Source organism: Zonotrichia leucophrys, chromosome 3 (assembly GCF_028769735.1).
Source record: "Zonotrichia leucophrys gambelii isolate GWCS_2022_RI chromosome 3, RI_Zleu_2.0, whole genome shotgun sequence".
NCBI classification, from domain to species: domain Eukaryota; kingdom Metazoa; phylum Chordata; class Aves; order Passeriformes; family Passerellidae; genus Zonotrichia; species Zonotrichia leucophrys.
Window position 1 is genome coordinate 78,585,750 of NC_088172.1, and position 21,418 is coordinate 78,607,167.

At 40.4% G+C, this 21,418-nt stretch overlaps 1 protein-coding gene across 1 annotated transcript in view; it reads left to right on the plus strand.

Moving 5' to 3' along the window:
* Positions 1–456: 456 nt before the first annotated feature.
* The window catches only part of PLB1 (phospholipase B1), an 80,974-nt gene continuing 60,012 nt past the window's right edge, over positions 457–21,418 (plus strand). The window contains exons 1-15 of the mRNA XM_064707187.1: positions 457–487; positions 1,628–1,693; positions 6,609–6,646; positions 7,757–7,820; positions 8,299–8,357; positions 9,779–9,810; positions 10,684–10,727; positions 11,690–11,774; positions 12,254–12,305; positions 13,448–13,534; positions 14,023–14,085; positions 15,374–15,456; positions 17,831–17,894; positions 18,519–18,623; positions 20,072–20,161. Coding sequence (XP_064563257.1) covers positions 457–487; positions 1,628–1,693; positions 6,609–6,646; positions 7,757–7,820; positions 8,299–8,357; positions 9,779–9,810; positions 10,684–10,727; positions 11,690–11,774; positions 12,254–12,305; positions 13,448–13,534; positions 14,023–14,085; positions 15,374–15,456; positions 17,831–17,894; positions 18,519–18,623; positions 20,072–20,161 — 963 coding nt within the window. The remainder of the gene's footprint in view (positions 488–1,627; positions 1,694–6,608; positions 6,647–7,756; positions 7,821–8,298; positions 8,358–9,778; positions 9,811–10,683; positions 10,728–11,689; positions 11,775–12,253; positions 12,306–13,447; positions 13,535–14,022; positions 14,086–15,373; positions 15,457–17,830; positions 17,895–18,518; positions 18,624–20,071; positions 20,162–21,418) is intronic.

Below are 21,418 nucleotides of genomic sequence, written 5' to 3' on the forward strand. Positions count from 1 at the left end.
TGCTTCCTAAATACAAAATTCAAGATCTAATGCCATGTCAAGGAAGTAGTATTAGCTGAAACTGTGACAGGTTGCAAACGGGCTCTATCTTCAAATGAAATGGAAACTCAGTCCGCTGTGTACTTCCACAAGGCGTCCTCTGTTATGCCAGTGTAATGTGATAGTTTTGTGGATGCAAGAATATTATCCACTGATATATGACCTTTGCTTATTAGCAGTTGAGTAAGATACCTCCCTAACTTACTCAGTACAAGTACAAACATCTTGGGTTTAATTATGAGTGCTCAAGTGTTATGGAGTTTTTTGTCTGTTTGTTTTTATTGTTGGGGTTTTTCTTCTTTTAATGTGCAGCCATACTTTCATTATTTGTGTTTTAAAACAGCGGTCTTATAGGTGAGGACCTATAGATAGGTTGAAAGAGTTGTTGGGTTTTGGTACTCCGTATGAATAAAAGAAATGCCAGAAAAAGATCTGTTTAACAGAGGAGGTAAGGAAAAGCTTAAAGACAAGCCAAAAAAAATCCCATGGCTTTCCCAGCTGTGGCTCCCATACCAGGATCCTTTAGGTACATTATAAGCCACCTAAAAATGTAGCAATGAACCAAAGAGTTTGGCTAATATGCTTTAGCACCTGTGTTTGAGTATCTGTTTGGGTGTTGCTGGCTTTAAAACTGTAAGTGGGGCTTGATTATTTTATTTTTTTTTTGGTGGTGTTTTGCACCACAAAAGGTTGGGTGTAGACCTGTGAAACAGGTTCTTTGCTTGAGAACATGCCAGGGCACAAAACTTCTGCTTTTCACCACCAAATCTTACTCAAAACTCTTCTGTGCCAGTTCAGTTGTGAGCTCTCTCCATCCAGGGCAAGCAGCAAGAAGACTCACACAATTCAGGCAGGGTTAACTACCAGGCCTAGCCTGCTCCTTGTCCCACCTGAGCAGCAGCAGGCACTTTAGGGAAGACACAAGATTGTGTTGATCATTGGACAATCAAACATGGGTGCAATTCCCTAAAAACCATCAGCTGAGGGTTGGTTTATGGTCTGGAACTCTCCTTGCCTTCTGTAGCTGCATCTAGCTTTGTCCTTGCAGTAGTGTAAAAGCCGTAATTTGTCTCTAACACCTTCTATATCTAATAGAAAATTCTCTCTTCTCCCTTTTGCAAACTTTTTTTGATCCTTGCTGCCACTTGTTATTTGTTATTCAGTCTAGGAGCTATTTTGATCCTTTGGTGGTGGGAAGGAGTGTTTACAAGAGATTTGCAAGCCTTGAAGTTAATGCTGTTTTGCTTCTGGAACATGTCAGTGTATAAAGGCTAAACTTACTCTTGGATCTGTGGTTTATGGCAAATGAATGAATTATTGCTACCTTCCTTTTCACATTTTTCTTGGTGTACAATGAGGAAGAGGCTCTCTGGGTTTTAAACACTTCCAGGTCTTCAAGAAGTCTGTTTCTCAGACTTTTGATAGTGGGAGCTTTCCCTTGAGGAGTGAAGCAGCCACAGACTCTTGGATGTAACGACAAAACCCACCAAAGGTAACTCCCATCCATGCTGGCTGTGCAATGACACCTTGGCTGAGAGGTAATAATGATCCTGGGAAGCCTCACCTGAGCCTCCCTCATTCTGACCAGCTGCTTGGGACTTCCGCTGCAGTTCAGCCCAGGCAGGGCTTGCTGCTGTGGTGTTGTGCCCTGACAGTGAGTAAAACTTTAACTTTTCATTACCTTACTGGTTACAGGAGTTTGGGTGTCACACTGTTTCAGGTGTGAGACCCCCAAGCAGAATGAGCTCATCCCTCTCTGACTTGAATATGCAGATATGTCTGAGGTGAGAAGCCCCTTGTGCTGGTATGTTTTTGCTGAGTTAAGGGTGGAGATTCAGGGGGTGGAGGAATGCTTTCCCCTGTCTGCATACATTCCTTCTTGCATGTTGCTCTGAATAATAGGCGTTCATGTTCAGAATTAGTATAGCATTCCTGGTTTTTGAAAAGAAATGAGCACAAGGTCTACCTCCAGCATGTTCCTTCAAAGAATAACAAATTTTTATCATGAAACAACAGAAAGCCAGAATAAACAAAAACCCCTTTGAAGGATGTTAGACTGCCTGAGTTGGGTGTGCTAGTGGCTTATTTAAGCATTTAAAGCTCTTTACTTAAGCAGACTCCCATTATTCATGTAGGAGCTGTCTCTGGGTGTCTGTGGGCTGAGAAGAGGCCAGAGGTCACTCTGGTGTTATGTGTGAGGCCAGCAGGCTGCCCTTCAGAGGTCTTACCTGGTGCTGTAGTTGAGGCACAGTGGTCATCTCACTGGGGAGTGTTTGTTGTATCACAGCCTAGCTGGCATTTCTGCACTCTGACTCTGCTGAAGTGACTGCTACTGTGACAGTGTCACAGCAAGGGGCTTGGAGACCTGTGCAGTGTGAGGGCAGAGTTACTGATCCTGCTTGTCTGGCACTGCTCTGTCATGGCAAACACTGCTGAGGCACAGCCCAGTGAAGGAGAATCTGCCAGAAGAGGAACTAGGGAAGAGAAACAGGCCCAGCATGAGTCTGGCTGAAGGCAAGAAAGCACAGGTAGGGAAGGAGACAAAAGGAAGAGCACAACCTTCCTCTTTGGGTGGGTGTGGGTGCTGTATAGGGTTCAGTTGTCCTTGTCACCTGAGGAGCAGAAGCTCCTTCCCTTCCTGGCAGAGGCAGGCTATACCAAACTAATATGTTATGTATTGCCTGAAAGGGCCTTGACCCTGCTGGAAGCTGACTCATGTGATCTTGGTCCTTAGATTTGCTGAGAATTTTCCTGAAAAATGGCCAGCTCTGTCTGAACCAAGTGAGAGGAGCTGTCCCCTTCTTTGACCCTTGGATGGGCAATGAAATGAGATATCATCGTCACTTTGCTTTCCAAAGGTAGAAGCTAATAAGTTTTATGGCTGCTGAGTTATCAGCTTTTAAGGTATAAAGGAGAAAAAGGAAGAGCATTTCTTTCTTTTCAACCTTAACATCTAACACAGAGCACTCCAGGATTATCATTGATAGAGGTGGTTACCATGAAGCTATTGTTAGGTGTGCTGTTCCTTTGGTTGCTCTCCTCAGAAGGTAAGTTTTGGAAGGCCCTTTGAAAATTTGCATTGCACAGTATTTGGGAACCTCTATTTTTAGTTTTTGCAAGGTGGGTGTATAGCAGGAGTTTTAGAAGCAGTATGAAGAAAATCTGTGAGTAAAACTGTGATCTTAAATGCAGTTTTGGGTATGTTTGATCATTTTTTTGATGAAGATGTGTTCATTGGTTTGCACTGTTCTGGTGATAGACTGTGTCTTAGGCACTGAAGCATTCTGGTGAGAGAAACCTCCCCAAACAGTTAAACTAGCAGTGAGATCTGTGCCAAAATGGTGCAGAAATTCAAGCAAGGAACAGAGTCTTTCTCTGAATTCATAGCTATGATCATCTTCTTTTCAGTGATAGAAGATGAAGTGAAAGAGTAGTCAGCATCCTGGCATTCCAGGCATTGTTCAGATTTCTGTAATACTCATGGTAGGGGGGAGCCCTTATTCCCTATACTGGGTCTCTGAAGCCCATGTTTGGTGCCAGTGATGGTTTTGTAGTGCTCAAGACTGAAAATGCTGTGTATGCTTTGGCTTTATTGGCTTTGGACTTCAGGTGACTGCCTGTAAGAAAATAAAGATAACTAGCAGTAGACTGTGATGATCACTATCTTCAGAGGATTATAAGGTGCTCTGATAAATAATAAACTGTTAGGAGGTTTTGGTTCCTGAAGTAATCAGAATAAATTGTAACATCTGAGCTTTTTAATTGTGTGAAAAATATGCAGGGTGGCTGCAGTTCCTCTGAAAACTTTATCTAGGAAAAAAGTTGTTGATTGATAGCAGCCTATAAGAATTGTTTGTTGAAACATATTAACTGTAAGAGTAAGGGAGAAAGGAGTTAGAATCTTTCTACCAAATTGTGGGAGACTTGTCTGAAAAATACTTCCTTTTTTATGTCAAGAAAATTGAAAATACAAGTTAGACTTATTCAATGGTATAGCAAGGGAGTAACTGTAATACTGGGAGTAGCAGGAGTTTAAGAAGTCATCCTATGGAAAGTGTAAATCCAAAACAAACTAAAAAAACTGAAGAGGTTAAAATGTAATCAGCTAAGACAAAAATTAATCTGAAGAGAAACAATGAATCATTTTTAAAGGAATGCAAACCAATAAATAATTTCCCAAATTCTTCTGAAACACAGAGTCTGTAGGACTGACTGATGCATAAAAGAAAGCTGAAGCCTGACAAATTCTTTTTTGTCTTTGGTGTCCTTGCATAACAGCTTAAAAAAGGCCTTGCCCTCCAAGCCTTTCAGCACAGGGGACAAGAGGAGTAATGACCAAATCCTTGAACAAACTGATGACAAATAGTAAAAGAACTGCCAGGATTAGATGATATCCACCCAGGGGAGTGAGCCAAGCAGAAACAGGAACATGTCCATTTTATTAACTGCAATGCTCATATTGATCTGTGTTGGGATGTGGGCTCTGCACGTGTTCAGAAGTGATCTGGATAAGGGTGGATTCTAATCTGCTGATGCAAAGCTGTTCAGGATGTTCAGAATGAAAATTTACACTAAGTTTTCCCCTTATGCATTATCTATGTGTGTGCTATGGTGGACTCTGAATAGATAGTGCTCAACCCCAGAACACAACTGTCTGACGACATCAGTGCTAGTGATAGTCAGGAGAAATTATTTCAGCAGTGAGCAAGTGAACAGCATAAAAACCACATTGCTGCTGCTGTGTACAGAGCCGTGGTTCACCTGCATCTTGACAGTGGTCTGGATTTTTCATCTCAGAAAAGATGTAGTAAAACCTAGGAGGGGGATAAAGGGGGAGAGTGGTCAGACTTAGGAAAAAAATTTAACATGAGATCAGAGAAACTGACTTTTCAGCCTGGAGAAGAAGGGATAGGTATATGATAAAGACATACAGGTGCATGCAAAATGGCAAATTTTGCAGAAGCAAGGGAATGACTACAAGAGCAACAAGGAAACAATCAGATTATTAACAAATGAGAAGTACTTTATTCCAACATGTAAATGAGTGATGAAGCATCTTTTGCCAGAGTTCTTGGGGGAGGCCAAAAGTGTGAAAGTATTAGACAAATGAATAGGCAAATCGGTGGAAGAAAGATGTCAGGGAGTTCATCAACATTAAGTAATTGCTTGCTCGGGGAGCACAAGAAAATGGAAATATAACTGTATTTTCCTTATTCTTTGCCTAAGCATCTGCATTTGGATATTGTCTGAGGCAAAATCCCTGACTAGGTATGGGGTTTTGTTCTACAACTGTTCCTCCAACTCCCTGAGTTCTGGAAACTGGGACTGGATCCTCTTTCTCTCTCAATATAACCTAAGGAACTATTCTCACATGTAGTTGAAATTAGTGTTAAAATTCTCAGATACTGAGTTCCTGCAGTAGATTTGTGTGATGCAGACAAGTTGAATTGCTTTTGCCTCCAGTATCCCAAACAGAGTTGGAGTTCTGGTTATTGCTCTGAGTAAAGCATCATCAAAACCCACAGACTGAACAGGCAGAAATGTTAAAAATATGTCATACAACAGTCAGGAAACTCTCTCAACCTTCTACAAAGTAGTGTAAAAACAATATAAATTTGCAAATAGCTCATGCTGAGCTCAGGCCTGAGCACCACTGGCTGCCCTACACCTGAGGATGTCTCACCTGCTGGACTGAGCTGGCTCAGCTCTCCCTGAGAGACCTGAGCTGTCATTGACAGGGAAAGAAAGGTGTACAAGCCAGAAGTACTCAGCAGGGCTAAATATTCCAAAAATAGCTCCTGACTATTAAAGGACAGGAGCTAATTCTGTGTAGGACTTGCTGGATGCTGATGGCTTCAGTGGGGCAAGCAAGAACAGCTGAGAGCGTGCTTTGAAGTTCAGCTGATCTAGGCTTTGTGGCTATCTTTGTGGAAATTTTAGAATAAACCAAATTCTATTTGCATAAATCCAAGTGTATGCTCAAGGAAAGAGAATAATGTTTACTGAAACATCTACAGGCCTGACTCCTGGCTCCACAGGCTATTTTGTCTGCCAACACTCCACTAAGAGAAGAAATTGCAGCTGTTTCTGTATCATTGTGGCAAACTCACAACATTGTTGTGCTGCTCCCTGACTATGGAAGATGTAGATTAATTTGAATTGCTCCTTTCTAAGGAGTTTCACCTTGTACATGTTCAAACTACTCTAAATTTGGACAGAATGAAACCACGGCAGTGTATGAAATGTGCTGAAGAGGAAAACAGGTAGGGAAGGCCTGTGGAGGATGGGATTGTTTGAGGCATTCCACAAGCAGTTCAACACCTGTTGCTATAAATTCATCACACTCCACTAATTTCAAGAGATCTCACCTGCTTACAATAGCTAAAAGTATACAAAATCAAAGAAAGTATGTCTGGTTGTTGGGATGAGGCTCATCTTTGGAAAGTAGGGCAGATGAGAAAGGTGCCTTCTCTCCAGATTTTGTGCTTTTGGGTATATTAAGTCTTGTGAAACTTTGTTTCCCTAAGGTAAAAAAAAAATAGCATAACCATTTCTTTAATGTTTTAAAGGTAATGCAGATGATCAGGAAGAATATGAGAAGCTAGAGGTAAAGTATGAGTACAACTTTCTTTTTTTTTCTGTTTTCAATACCTATTATTACCTGTCAAGCTGTTGCTTCCTTTGAGGCAGGCAGAAGAAGAAAGAATACAGCTTGTTGCTGTAAACTGCTTCTGCAAAGAAGAAATGCAAAGCCAGTGAGTCAGCAATGTGATAGTGCAGCTGCAAGATTACAGAACACAATCAGGAAATGAGGTTTTCTCCGAGCAATGTTTGTTATTAGGTTGCATATCCTGTAGGTAGGTCGTTTGTGGTTAGCACTTGTTCCTAGATGCTCTGTTGCTCTTTTAGAAACATGGAATTAAACTTTTATTTGCTTTATAACAGTGCAAAGTGTCTGCACCATTAGAGTCCTCCAGCTGGGCACTAGGGAGTGTGTGGGTATCTTGGTGGCCCTTGTCACTATATAGATTTCACCCTTGAGTATTAGGGATAGTCATTGTGACGAGGGAAGCCCTTGTCAAGTCACCTGGGGAGGCAAGGATTGCCTTTCATGTCCCTTTAAAGCCCTTGATGTTGGGCTGTGCCTGCCATAAGGATATAGGATGGCATTAAACAATGTTCCTGCTGGTACTGAGCTGTCTCTCGTGCTGAGTGAATAACATCACTCACATCCTTGCCTTCTCTGATCACCTGGCCAGGTGTTGTTAAGGAGCCAGAATTGGTTCATTCTGCCTTTCTTGTTGTGTATTGGAGGTGTTTTGTTGTGTCAATTAGGTGCCCCTTCAATTGCATGCCCCTTGGCACACAGATGCCTGCAGTAGCTGTCTGTATGACCTCTTTCAGATTAAGCAGTCACTGCAGCAATGGATGTGGCAGGATGTGTTCAGCACATTTCATTGTTTGCTCAAGCCCAGTGCTGTGGCAGCCAGTAAGAAATCTGAGCACAAAGTGTAAAGTTGTAGAAGAGTTAACTGAAAATGCAGCTGTCCAGATCTGTGTTCCCATGTATTTCTAACAGAGGGGTAATTTTTCTTTAAAGTTGTTTACATGAGTAAAATCTTGGTTAGTGTGAGAATGGAGCCTGTAGGACCCCTCATTCAACAAATTTCCTTGTTAGATCTAAGCAATCAACCATATTTATTTCTTTATGTCTAAGGCTCTAAGAAGCTTGCAGTTTTCATGTGAGCAGGCAACGTTCCCTGAAACCCCTTCATCTTCAGGTTTGTGTTTTATATTGTCTCTGCAGAGGCTTTCCCTCACAAAATTATTTGAGAATGGGTTGGGGCAGAAATCAGCTGTTTGTGGGGATGCCTGTGTATGGGATTGACTGAAGTGGAGCTAGGCTCTATAAACTCCTTAAGTTTTTTGTTCCTCTTGTGATTACTTTTCTACTTTTGTTTCTTCAGCTGGTGGTTGAGGATGTCACTATTGCTTCAATCAATCCCAGCAGTGTTTTTAGATCTTTTCTTGCTTGATGACTGAGCATTTCAGTGCCTCTAAACACCCAAAGTATTTGCTGAACACCTGAGTAACGTTTCTTATGCTTTCTGACTAGTTTAAAACCTCCAATCAAAGCAATCAGTATAGACTTGTTACCATTTTAGCCAACTTTGTTTTAATATGCTGGTGAATGTGACTTTCTTTTGGGGTTACTGCTTTGGGTTTTCTTGTAACCTGAAATCTTTTGCTTTTCTGCAGTTCATGCTCTAAGGCCAGCTGACATTAAAGCAGTCACTGCAATAGGAAGCTTGCAAAGAGTAAGTACGAGCAGGAAATGTGCTGAATGTGACCCATTTCCTCCGTTGTGATGATTAAGTCAGCTGATGATGCAGTTTGGGGTCTCAGGGTGTTCAGGACTTCAGTCTTTCCACAAGCATCAAAGACTTCTGGTGAAAAAAGGGCTGGAAGTACCTGCTGTTCAGTGTTCCAATGTACCCTGTGTCTAAAAATAGCCAGCTGACTTCGTGCAGGAGGAAATGTGATCACAGTGCTCTTGCAGAGAACCATGATATTTGATTAGAGTGCATGGATTTTCCTAACAATGAGCATAACAGATTGAATAACTGGAAGAAGATGCTGGGAAAATTCAAACTGGAACAAATATAAATTGTTGAGAAATGCAGTAGATTTTCCACCTCATGAAGTGTATTCTGTGGAAACTGGTTTCCTACCTACAAGGCAGAAGGTCTCCAAGAATCACAAAGATATGTTTCAGTTGTATAGATCAGTAGGTAAAGTTCTCCTGCCTGTAATAATATAGTTAGATTTGGATGATCTTTGTTTGTCTTAATAGTTGGAAGTGAATCTCTCAAACTGATTTGAGGCCCAATTAAAAGAATTTAACCACAATTCTCAAGCTTTGAGGAAGTGTAGAAATGACTGTAGAGTAAGAATTGATAGCCACTGGAGAGGCTGTGACTGTGAGAAATGGGGGAGAGTCTCCCTCATTACAAAACAACAATCAAATCTGAGATGGTATCCATAACTATATCATACTTTTCCTTTACAAAATCAGCACTTCTGGACTCTTTGTGAGTACCCCTCTCTTTTGAAAAAAATTTGTTGTCCTGAATGCAAGGGTGCTTCACCCATATCACGTGCATGGCCCTTTGAAACAAGTCATCTTTGTGCTGGTGTCCTTGTTGCTTGTGGGGGTGTCATAGAAAAACATGTAAATGATCTTCTTTTAGGGGATGTTTGCTTTCCTAGAGCAAACATCTCTGTCACTGTTTCCTCATTAAACTCTCTGAAATCAGTGAAGTTCCTCTATTGATGTAGTTTCTTTTTAACAGACTGTTCTGCTGAGTGCCATCTATGTAAATTATCTAAATGACTTCAGGTCATGTCCTTTGTTGAAAAGGAGTAGGAACAGATCCAGAGAAATTTGGTCTAGAATAGCATTTTGTTTTATGGAATTTGATTTCATTAAACAAATTCTGTTTTAAGCCATATGTAAAAGAATCATTAATGAAAGCAGTAACTAAGAAAGGATTACCAGATCATGAAAATGCATTGTAATAGGGAAGTTTTGGAAAATAATCTAAAGCTTTGAGTGATTACAACACAATGGAGAAAAGTATGTAGAAAACAATGCTATCTCTAACAGTTAGGGGAACAGCATATCTAGGTCTAGTTTACACTTTAATTAATTTTGTTCTTATTGCTTCTTTGTTCACAGACACCAGGATCTGGTGAGGATTTACTCCAAAGGTAAGAATTAATACTTAGCTTTTATAAGTTTCATTACCCTAATCTCTCTAGCATCACAGTGCAGGGGTTAGGCCCAAGCAATTTTTTATTGTTTTATAGAGAGGAGGAAAAAAGCCTATGATTTTGGGACATTGAAATTTTCCCTGTCCTTTGGTAACAAATTTTTTGTACTTATGCAGGCTATAGAATTACCTTAGGGTTGCAATACCCTTGATTAAGAATCATTGCTGTGTGATAAATCCTAGGCAGTAAATATAATAATGCACTAGTTAAAGATTAGAAAGCAGGGATTTATCAGAGTTAAGAAAGAACTCAGTAGTCCAGATACCTTGGACTACTGATACTCAATCTGCTTGGCTGATTCCCAGCGCTTCATGGATAAGCTTTATGCCATTTCCTTCTTCCATGCCCTTTTAGCAGATCCAAATCAATGAGTGAACATATGGCTAAACCTTGTAGCTGCAGGTCTGTGCAGATCTTTTGAGTCACAGCCTTCCAGATGAGGATTTAGCACTGCACAGATAAACTTTAAAGACTAAGTTTTCTTAAAAACATCTGTGTCCACTTGTATGTGAGTATACACAGAGGCCCCTGCATCACTTAGACCTAGGTATAAGCAAGCACAAGTACTGCAACATGCAGAGGGTAAAGAGACACAAAAAATTGAGATCTGAGACGATGTTCTTATTCAGCAGTAGCTGATGACTCGACAGTTTTGGGAAAGAAAGGCCCCATTCTTGCTTGCAACAGCTGCCATGAATTTCACTCTGAGATGCAGCATAACTAATAAGAAATTGAGGCTGTGCTGTAATATAATTTTTCTTTGAGAAATGGAATAACAGGAACTTCCTGTTTTCTCTTCCCTTTCTGTAGCACAGGAAAGAACTTCCTTGAACTAAGCATGGAAACTTTAGCAGGTGCGTCTTGCTGTCACACTAAAACTTCAGCAAATTAATTTAACAGCTTGCTGGCAGGAGCTCCAGGGCTCTGCTGGGCTGCAGAGCAGGTGCAGCACAGGCACACTGCAGGAGTGTAAAGGAAGCCTGAGGAGTGGTGCACCTGGGGACATGAGTTCAGCCAGCTTGGGTTGTCCATGATGGCTTTAAAGAGACTGTCTGGGTAGACAAACAGCAGTGAAGAAGGGGTGTGACAGACTGCTGCAAGATTCTTAAATGCCCAACAGGGGTTTTGGCCTCTTCTTTCTACCCACTACACAGTCTCTGCTGGTGTGTGCTTGTGGCCTGTGCTGGCCCAGTGAAATCTTGTGTGGGTTTGCCTGCCCAGAACTGCCATGTGCTTAGAATTTATACTGGGACTGCCACAGATGTACCACATTTGGGAATTTGTTGCCTATTGGCTGTCTCTGAAGGCAGCCTTTACTTGCTTACAGGGTATTGCAAGTAAAAGTTTCATGCCCACTGAAATGCTGTGTAGCATAGGTCCAGGGTCCTGCCCTCCACATCATCTTCTAGTATCTTAACCCCTTGGTGTGACATCTATTTCCCTGTAAAAGGGGTTTAAAACATGGCAACTCATTGGTGTTTTATGAGTCTCCATGCATAGCTTTTCCCATAGCTTCATTTCTACAGCTGCCTCTATTTAAGCCCACCTACAATATTTGTGGCTGACATGAGATGGGGACAGAGGTTTTTGAGCTGAGTCTGGAGGCAAACTCAGACATCAAGCCTTCACTTAACAAGGAGAGGAATAGAACCAAGAAAAACAGTTGCAGAGGGGCTTGGGCATACCTCTCATGCTTGCCAAGAGATCCTCAGACTTTACAGGTTCTGGTGCTGTTTTAGTTCAGCTGTGTGTAATGAATCAGCAGAATAGCAGTCTGTTGGCTGCAGAAATCTCCTAACCTGGGTGTGTCATTCAGCTCTCATTAGCGCCTTCAACCCCTCCGTCCTACATGTGTCCCCTCCACCTGGCACAGCAGGAGAGATGCCAGACAGTCAAGCCAGGTGAGTCTGAGGGGCTTTTGGCTGGGCAGTTGGTGTACAAGGGGAAGGATGGAAATCTTTGATGCTGGAGCACTTCACTGCGCTCACTACTGGCAGAGGCTCTCATTGTGGCTCAATTGGCACCCGTCAGAATCAGGAGAATCAAAGCCTTGCTTTGGGGTCTGTATCACCTGAGTTAACATCAGGTCTCTTTTATAGCTGCAAAACAAATTTTTGGCTCAAATAGATGTTGAGGTGTGCCTACTAAGCTGCTCTTTTTATTTAAGCTCACATGTCTGAAAGTCAGGTAGCTGAATATGAACTAATTACCCAAAGCTCTCTGGGTAGCACAGTCAATTGTCTAATCTAAACACATTTAGGAGAGAAAAGATTAATCCAGCCTGAACCCACAAAAGTTTTTTGATTCAATGGTAAAAATCAGCCAAAGCTTTAACATCACTGATGCCTTCCTAATTTTTCTCTTCCTTTCTTCTTTTCAGAGACCTCCTGCATCAAGCTGAAGAAATAGTGGAGCTCATGAAAGTGGATCAGGTTTGTTTAAAGCACAGAATAATTCAGAAAGTGTGGTGTTGAAGCAGAAAAAGGTACAAAAGTGGCTTAATACTTAAACAGCACTCAAAAAACTTTTGAAACAGAAAATGCCATTTCTTGAGGTTAACGGGCTTCAGTATTTCTGTTGTAAATAAGAATAAATGCTGTGCTTTTCAAGTGCAGAGTTTTGTTCTGGAAGTATCCCACCTTTTTTACTTTTGTCAAAGCAACTGAAGAGCTTGGTAGGGAAGCCAGTATGTTTGCTTTCTGTTGGCTAAAGATGTGAGTGTTCTGCTAGCTACAGTCTGTAACTGTGCCAGTGTTTCTGAGAAGTCAACCCAAAATAATAATTCTCATTATTTTTCTCTTCAGTTCCTTTTTGGTCTTTTAGGAACATATTTTCAAAAAGGCCAATAAAGACCTAAATATGCTTTGGTGATGCTGGTGAGAGCTTGAATTATCATTTATGGCTGAGTGCTTTTTATGTCCCATCCTGGAGCTTTAAGCATTCATTTCTCCTTTATTCTTAACCATGATGTTATTTCATAAAGTAGTCTTGAAATAATGGGAAAATGTAATTGCCAAGGCAATTCTGCTGTTGTCTCTTTGCTCTACAGGAATTTTGCATGTATGTTTGTGGAACTGTGTGGTTCTAACCAAGGCTCTTCAGGATTGTACAGCATTGCCTAATAAACACAGCACAGCTGAGCAGGGCTCTAGCTCTCAGATTTTTTTATTCCAGTCTTTGTCCCACTAGTGTGACCTCTTCTCAGCAGTTCATGTACAGTAATCCTGTTGGCAAGCTGCAGCAATGATGGAAAGGGACAATATCAAGTTCTGTGCTAAGCTGTCCATGCCCATCTTTTCCAGCAGAGTCTCCCACGGCAGCAGCAATTTCAGGCTCTATCCTGAGCTTTGTGTCCAACATTAATTGCAGCACTTGATGCCTAACCATCCTTTTGCTGTGTCCTCTGAGGAAAAGCCGGGTGGTTTGTCAAATGGAAGGGACCAAGATGGCCAGGATTGGGCCATGGACTACTGCTTGGTCTTGCTGGTTTTGAACCCACAGCAAATTGTGTGTGAGAGAGGAAAATAGCAAATAGATCACCTGTCATCAGATTCCTTTATTTTTTTTCTCCCAGATGATGGACTTCCAAAATGACTGGAAGCTGATCACAGTGTTTTTTAGTGCTGAAACCTCCTGTTCCTCCTATGCTTCCACACAACTGGTAAGTGCTTTGTGGGGTGCTTTAGTAGTCAAAGCAGGTAGTTAAGACACTTTCCCATACTCTGCTCTCTGCCATAGGGAACCAAAGGAGTAGTTAGGTCTGGGATGTTGGGATGCCTTGATCCAATGATGTAAGCTCCTGGCACACAATGTGTTTTATATTTATAAACATCTGTACTTAATTTGCTATCCCTAGTCTGAGATGTCTTAGTAGAACAGTTGTTTTCCACCTTCAATTATAAAGATACTTTTCTCCCCTATACCTGTCTTTTTTTTTTTTTTTACTATATGTCAAGTTCTCTATTTATAGACAGTTAAATTACAAGACTTGTTCCCGTGTTATTTACTTGTTGCTGGCTAAGGCTGAATTTAGAATAGAGTGATTCTTAATAACCCTTCAGTACACAGCTCAATACACAGTTTGTGACTTTTAGGAAATGAGTAACTTTTTTCTACTAATTTTGATGGCCTTTCCAATCTCATTTACAGAAGAACTGCATATCAGAAAACCTGGAAAAACTTACAGAGGTCTTGGATTTTTTGTATAAGAAGGTAAGATGTATTCATCAACCCTGAATAGCTGAGTCCTTTGTGTATTTTTCCAGTCTCCCCTACTAGACTAGAGCTTGTATCACTCTTCATATGACTTAGAACACCAGTCTCATTAACATCAACCCACTGGCTCTGTTTATTTTCACTAAGTGTTTTACTCCCATTTTTAAAAAGCTGACGCATACTAACAGAAAGGATGGATGGGTAACTGCTCTGTTTTGCAACACAAGCTAATGTACCACTCAATCTTTGGGTATTTTTAAAATGATTTCTGTGAAAATTGGAGTACATCCATCTAGATCTGAAAGTTATGTTTAACAGGGCTGTTGGTCAAAGTAACTGGTATCTAATTACTGATGTGGAACACCTAGGCTGCTAATTCCCTGGTGATGACTTTTATAGACCAGGGAAAACATCCATTAAAATGCATATGATAGACCTTTTTTTCTACTTTCTGGTTATTTAAGAATCTCAGCCTTTCTAAAGGTCTTCTAGCTGGCTGAGCTAAGAATTATCTGCTTCCCTAGGATGGTTTCTGGGAAGCATTCCGCACTGTGTCTTGGTCTACTAATGATAGTAGACTAGATGAGGATAGATTTCTACTAAAGCAGACTATAAACTGTTTAACTGAATTATTTCAATAGCATCTTCCATTAATTTTGCTTTGCTGCATTGAAGGCCTACAGCATATTCTAAACCTGCTACAGTCTGGTTGCATCAGACCACAACCACTCATTTTTCTCCAGCTGACTTTGACAAATGTTGTGTATGGGGGAAATTGCACCCACACATTTTCTTCAGATTCTCTCCGCTATTATTTCCAGAATCTGTTTATGTACACTTGTGAAAGTGAAATATCATTATGTAAATGAAAAGCTGCTTTCTGCACGGGGGAGAAGTGTGGTGTGTTGCATGAGTGCTTGTGCTGTTATGCAGGATGTTTCATCCCCAGCTTTGCATTGCTATGTTGCCACAAAATTGGTAGTCCCAAGTTCATTTGAGTTCAGTTTAGTTGGCTGGTGGCCATTTTGGTTATGTAAAATGAATTGCTGTGTCTCAGTCAAGAAAGCATGGTCATAAGTACTTCATAAATGATGATCCTAGATAGCAGGCACAGGATCAGGGTTCAGGACAGAATTGGCAAAGACTTTGGAAATTGATTTTATGTAGGCAGAATCCTAGGCCAGAAGTAATACACATGAAGTTATAAATATAATTTACTGTAATTGCTGCTTGCTGATCTTTAATTGCAAATCTAGCGTGAATAATTTCTACTTTATTACTGCAGGTTCCCAAGGCCTTCATAAATCTAGTGGATTCCACTGAACTCACAACTGCCTTTCTTGCGTGTCAAGATTACAGAAATGCCAGGTAACAGGTTTCTTTAACTTTTTGTCACTGTGTCCTTCTGGTGTTCAACAAATACCTACGTATATGCACTGACTTTATGAGTGAGATACAATCTGCTGAACTGTTTTTCTGCCCTTAATACAAGAGTATGTAAAAGATTTTAAGTCTTCACTTTGTTTTTGATACACTCTCCCTGAAAGATATATTTTTATTAGGAAGCTAGTGCTTTTAATCCTATCAAATTGGACAGCACATTTAAATATTGGGTCAGAGTTAAGGAAAAAGAGAAAGCCTTGACACTGTACAGTGCTTGTACACCAAGAGCCAAAGCACTGATTTGTTATCAACAGCTTTAGCCACAAATCCAAAACACAGCACCATATGGGCTGTTTTGAGGAAAGTTAACTCCATCCCAGCCCGATCCAGCACTTAGATTATGGTCACAAAACTGCATCATCTAGCTACCCCCAGTTTTTTATTCAATGATACTTCTGTTCTGCAACTCTCAAGTCAGAAGATCTGTAGGTGCTTCAAAAGTTTATATTTCTACATATCAATGTTCACAAAATGAGCAACAGATTTTAAAGGACATTATTAGGCTATTGGAAAGATTCTGCTTGGGCTTAGGGTATGCTAGGGTAGAGAACATCCAAGTTGTCAGTTCCTTATGGTAACTGCATCTATTTCTCTGTCTTGCTCAGTACTTTGTAACAAAAGCACGAGTAGTTTGTGTCCCGATTTAGTATGGAGTAGGAGTGTGCACATGAGCAGCTATGACAGAGTAGTTTACAGCTGGTGAGATTACACTTTGTCTTACTCCACAGTAATTTTTTTCCCTGTGCTCGTGGCATGGGACACCATATGTACTAATATAGTCATGCTGAAGTGTTTCACAAGATTTGCAAATATACAACCTTGGAGATGTTCTGATGGAACAGGGGAAGAGGCCTGGCTGCTATGTAACCACGCACTTAATAAATACAAGGAGAAGAGAGGCTTTCTTTGTCAAAAGTGGCTGCATGAGGCACTCTAGCTTATATCTCCTGCACAAACATGAAGGGGTAAAATGTGGGAAATGCGGAAAAGATGTGTTTAGGAGCATGGGCCTTGCCACGTATTGAAGGCCTTAAAATAAAATGAAATGGATCTATTTTTTTTTTCCTCTGATGAATTATTATATTTCCTTTTGTACTTAAGGCAATTTGCTTTCTTACTGTCAGCATGCTCTCGTAGCTGTGTTTATCTGGTTGATAAACACAGTTCCCACTAGTTTGTTAGATGACCTCAGTCCCAGTTCCTATCCCAGATAAGGATCTCCAGCATTTGGTTACTAAGTTTTCATTATGAACTGTGCTTTGAGAGAAAAATACAAATCCATACCAAAATGGGAAATTTCAACAGTCAAAGAGGATAGTAGTGGTTGACACTTTTAGTCCCATGCCTTAACTTTAGGCACTGAAGTTTGGGAGATAATGGGGTTTAAAGTTCTCTCCTTTACTAATTTCTTACTAAGTAGAAGCATCTGCACTCAAAGTAATGCATGAACTCTATTTTTAGGCATGTAACTCTCTTTATGTATTTTATGAGGTTCTTCTGTTAGGCTTGGGTAATGTTCTGGTCCTGAATTCACATTTCTTTCACTCACCAGCAGTGATAATAGCATTTTATCAGAAAACTCTCATTTTATGGGTTTACCTAGAGCTCTGTGAAAAGGATCTGATACACACTTATTGCTTATATCTGCAAACTCCCAGAAACTTTTTCAGATTTCAGTCCTTCCAGGAAATTTCAAGAGAGTGTATTTTGTTGGAATCTCACTAATCTTATGTGTACCTTATATTGTTCCCATCTACACCTTTAGGAACTCTCAGAATTCTCCAGCTAGCTTCAAAATGCGCAGTATACATATCTCACCTTGCAGATCAGAAATCTGACAGTGCAAATCATCCTTTAGCATGTCTAACATTCTGCAGCTTCCATCCACATTTCTAGGTGCAGGTCTTCAAGTCAAATGCTAAAGAAAAAGTTCCTGTGGAAGTATTTTGAGTTTGTTCAATTTTCCTGTGTGACTGCAGGGAGGAAAATGTTTGAAAACCAGTGCAACTGTTATTTTAAGCTTGAGCATGTTGCTAGCCTGTGAGATCCTGTGCTAATCTAAGTCTGGCATTCTTGTCAACTGACTAGGCTTTCAAATCAAAAAGAGATACAAAGCTCTGGATATGGGAATATATTGTATGCTTATATCAAAAATTAGCGTATTCCATGTAGCCTTTTCTAGAAATAAAACAATTTACTCTTAAGTATGTGCTTGTCAATGGCTTAAAAGAATTCATGATATCCACCTTGTTTATCAAAAGTTCATAATGTCTTTCATGTTTTTAATCATTTTCTGCAGGAATCAGTGCAATTATGTTGAACACTCCACATTACATGATAACATACTGAGGTGGTCCTATCAGGTATGGCATCTTCTGTGTTTTTTGGCTCTCATATTGCTAGACATATCTATTAATTTGCCAGATTGGCCTGAAGCAAGGAGATAAGGGAGGAATAGCAGTGAGCCTTTCTATCACATATCCATAGCAATCCCAATCCCATTTCTTACCTCAGGAATATTGGCAATAAGTTCTATCTTAGTATCTCTTTAAGTTTTAAATGTCTACATAATTTCTGGCAACCTAGGATTTTTCATATCCCATCAGAGAAATGATTCACCTTGTCCAGTAAAATGCCACATCATTTAGAAGAGGGATATTCTCTGTTAAGACAAAGACAGTTGTGCTAGAGCTTCTTTTAAACATGCTAAGATGGCAATAAACATGACACTTCATTGCCTTGCTAAGCTTACTGCCCTTTCAAAGAAAATTATTGTAAACCAATTTTTTTATAGCTACAGGGATTTTCCAGTTGTTGTGTAACAAGATTTCATTAAATTGCTGTGTTTGTTCTGGATTACACAATTTTATTTCTGTAGTTTATTAGGGATGGGGATAATTTAAATGTACTTTAAGCCCTGATGAATCACACATACATTACACTCTCTACCCAATTATACTTATCTCCTTAAATGGTTGTCTATTTAGGATGCTTTGGAACAACTATTGGAGTCTGAGAGGTTTGATCAAAAGGATGACTTCACTGTTGTTCTTCAGCCTCCTCTCCAAGGAAGAAATCTGCTGCTCAGACTGGTGAGTAAACTCAAGCTGCTCCATCTTTCTGAATGAGTGCAATATTCAGCAGGCTTTCCTGTCCTAGGCTGTGTAATTCTGGAAGATACGGGTAGTCAGGAAGAAATAGCTCCCACTCTCAGGACTTCTGTGTCTGATCCAAACTTGATTTAAACAGCACCAGTCAGAGATCCTGTGTTTTTGAATGTTATGCTTCAGGATAAATCAAGCTTTGGCAGCTTTACACCAAAAGCTGTAAGTGTCTGAAGCTGTCAGTGCTGCTAATTTTTCCATGTCTTTGTAGTCACCATCATATTCATCCCTGTTTATGCTCAGGTGTTTGACAACAAAGGCAAAAAAGGTAGGTAATGTGATGTATTTAGAAAGGTTGGAGGGACAAAAGTTATAGGTGTTTGTAAACCATGTTGGCAAGTACAGTTATTTCCCTGCAATGAGTCTGGGAACTCAGACTTTTTTCTGGTGTAGGCAGTAGGAAGTGAAGATGGGATTGCCTAGGATGTCAGGCATGGTTTTGTTATAAGTGGTTCTTAAAGGGAAGTTGAATGGTCAAGGTTGTCTAAGATCTGGCAATGAAGAGGGAGAATATTACTTTCTGGAGAATGGCTCACTTGGAGTGTGGTATCAAAATCCATCACATTAGGTGGTTTTTTGTAAAATAGGTTGATAATGACTCATGGTCTGCGTTTTTGAGCATCATCATAATAGCTTCACAAATATGAGGTAATTCCATTGCTCGCCTCAGATCAGTATCAGAACAAAGTGAATTGGGAGAAGAAATTCTTCTTCCAGGAAAAAAATGGATTTTCTGTCCTGCAAAATCTTCTTGTTGCTACTGGGGTCATCTTTTGCCAGGCTTTTTTTGTAGATGGCTGGTCCTTATGCAAATAGCAGACTTCTAACTTTCATGCCATTAGTTTTTCTGTCAGTAGTTTGCTCTATTATTTCTTTAAATACTGTCATGTGTCATAGGTAGAGTCTTTGTTTCTTCTGATTTGTGGTGTGCCTGCAGGCCACCATGTGTAACCTTCCAAACTGTTCCAGCAGTTACATTTCATTTAAAGTTCAGCATGCCCACTTAAGACAAATTCTGCATGTTTCTAGTCTTTAAAGGCATGTATAAACTAGAAGTGTTGTTTATTTCAAATGATTCATGTGTTCACATCTGTCTTCCTGCTCTACTGTGTGTCACTATTGTGATCATGCTGTGTTGTTGCTCTGCTCTTCTTGTCCTGTTGATGTGCAACAATCATTTACAAAGCCAGCATCTTTCTATCTTGCCACACCAGTAGTAACTGGGATCAGTGGCCAGTGGCTTCATGAGAATACCAAAGACTGATTTCGTTGTGGATAGGAATATTGTTTTATGGATTGAGAACTTCTGTCACTGAATAACTAATCTTTCCATACTCTTGATTATTTTATGATGCTCAAGGTACTTTCTCTTTCAGGGCAAGGATGATTTGATTACCACATCAAAGACACAAGTGGAAATTCTGGAAGATTGCATTTTCATGGCTGTGGGTCTCTGGAACAACATGGTAAGCAGTACCACAGAGACTGTTTCTTGCTGAACTTGGTCTGGATGACTAGTAGCAACCCTGCATGAGCCAGGCTTTGAGTAGCAAAGAGGCAGGGGAAGGAAGAATTAAAATATTACAAAACTAATCCCATGACTGCTATCCTCAGCTGTGCAGGGAGGCAGCTCTTGAATAATGCTAAATGCCATACACTTCCAAGACAAATCTCACTCTGCTGCTACTTTCTACTAAGAACTTTTTAGCAAGATTTTCAAAGTAGCCCTTTGGGGATCCTCATGGACTAAATGAGCTGTGACAGATCTTGGTTTTGCTAATCTTACTACTTTGACAGCACAGCACAGGATGACTGAGGTTTGTCCTAACCTGAGATTATAGCAATTATACTCCTGTCTACTCTCCTCTATCCTGCATCCCCCACCATGCTGTACTGATGAGTCTTATACCGCGGTCTCCTCCTTCACCATCATCTTTGTGCTGCTGTTGCTCATAGCGAAAAGGTGATAGACAAGCTTGAGGAACTCTTGTTATGTCCTCTAGAGTTGGATGCCCTATCCAGCTCTTTTCTTTTATGCTACTTCAAGCAGTAATAATGCTGTTGTAGCCCATATCATTTAAAGAAGCAGAATTTGCAGGAAGAGGCTTCTATGATCATCAGATGATGTATCTACAAGAATAGTACAGTTACTTTTAATAAAATGTTATCTTTTAGTTAAAGTTAGTAGGAGCCAAGGAGTCAAAAGGTGATAACCTATTGCAGTGCTAACCTTGGAACAGCCATGCTGGGTCTGTTTATCTCCTTTGCTGTTATCTGTGATATTCCTTGTGATGACGCCACAGTTCCTACCTCAGTTCTTCCATCATAAAATAGATGCCCTCTCTTTTATTTTTCTGTCTCTAGTCCTTTTCTGCCCAGACTTTGTCCTCCTCTACTCTGTCCTTTAGCAAGCCATTCTGTGGCATGTTACTCTATTCTTGTCACTCTGTTTGCTCAGGAGCATTTTGTGAAAATAGCAGAGATGAAAAACTATAAGCAAAATGAAGCTGTGCTTTTAAGGCTGGCTGCATCTGGGCCAGTTACCCAGACTTGGGCAGTGAGCATGCTGTGGAACCACCAGAACCAGAACATTGTCATAAGGGAGACAAATACCTGCTCTGCTTAATTTCAGTGTTTTTTCTCAGTGTGAGGTGATTCCTCTAGTGAGGGGACAGCCTAATTGAGCTGGAGGAGGAGCAAAATGTAGCAAACTCTCATTTTGC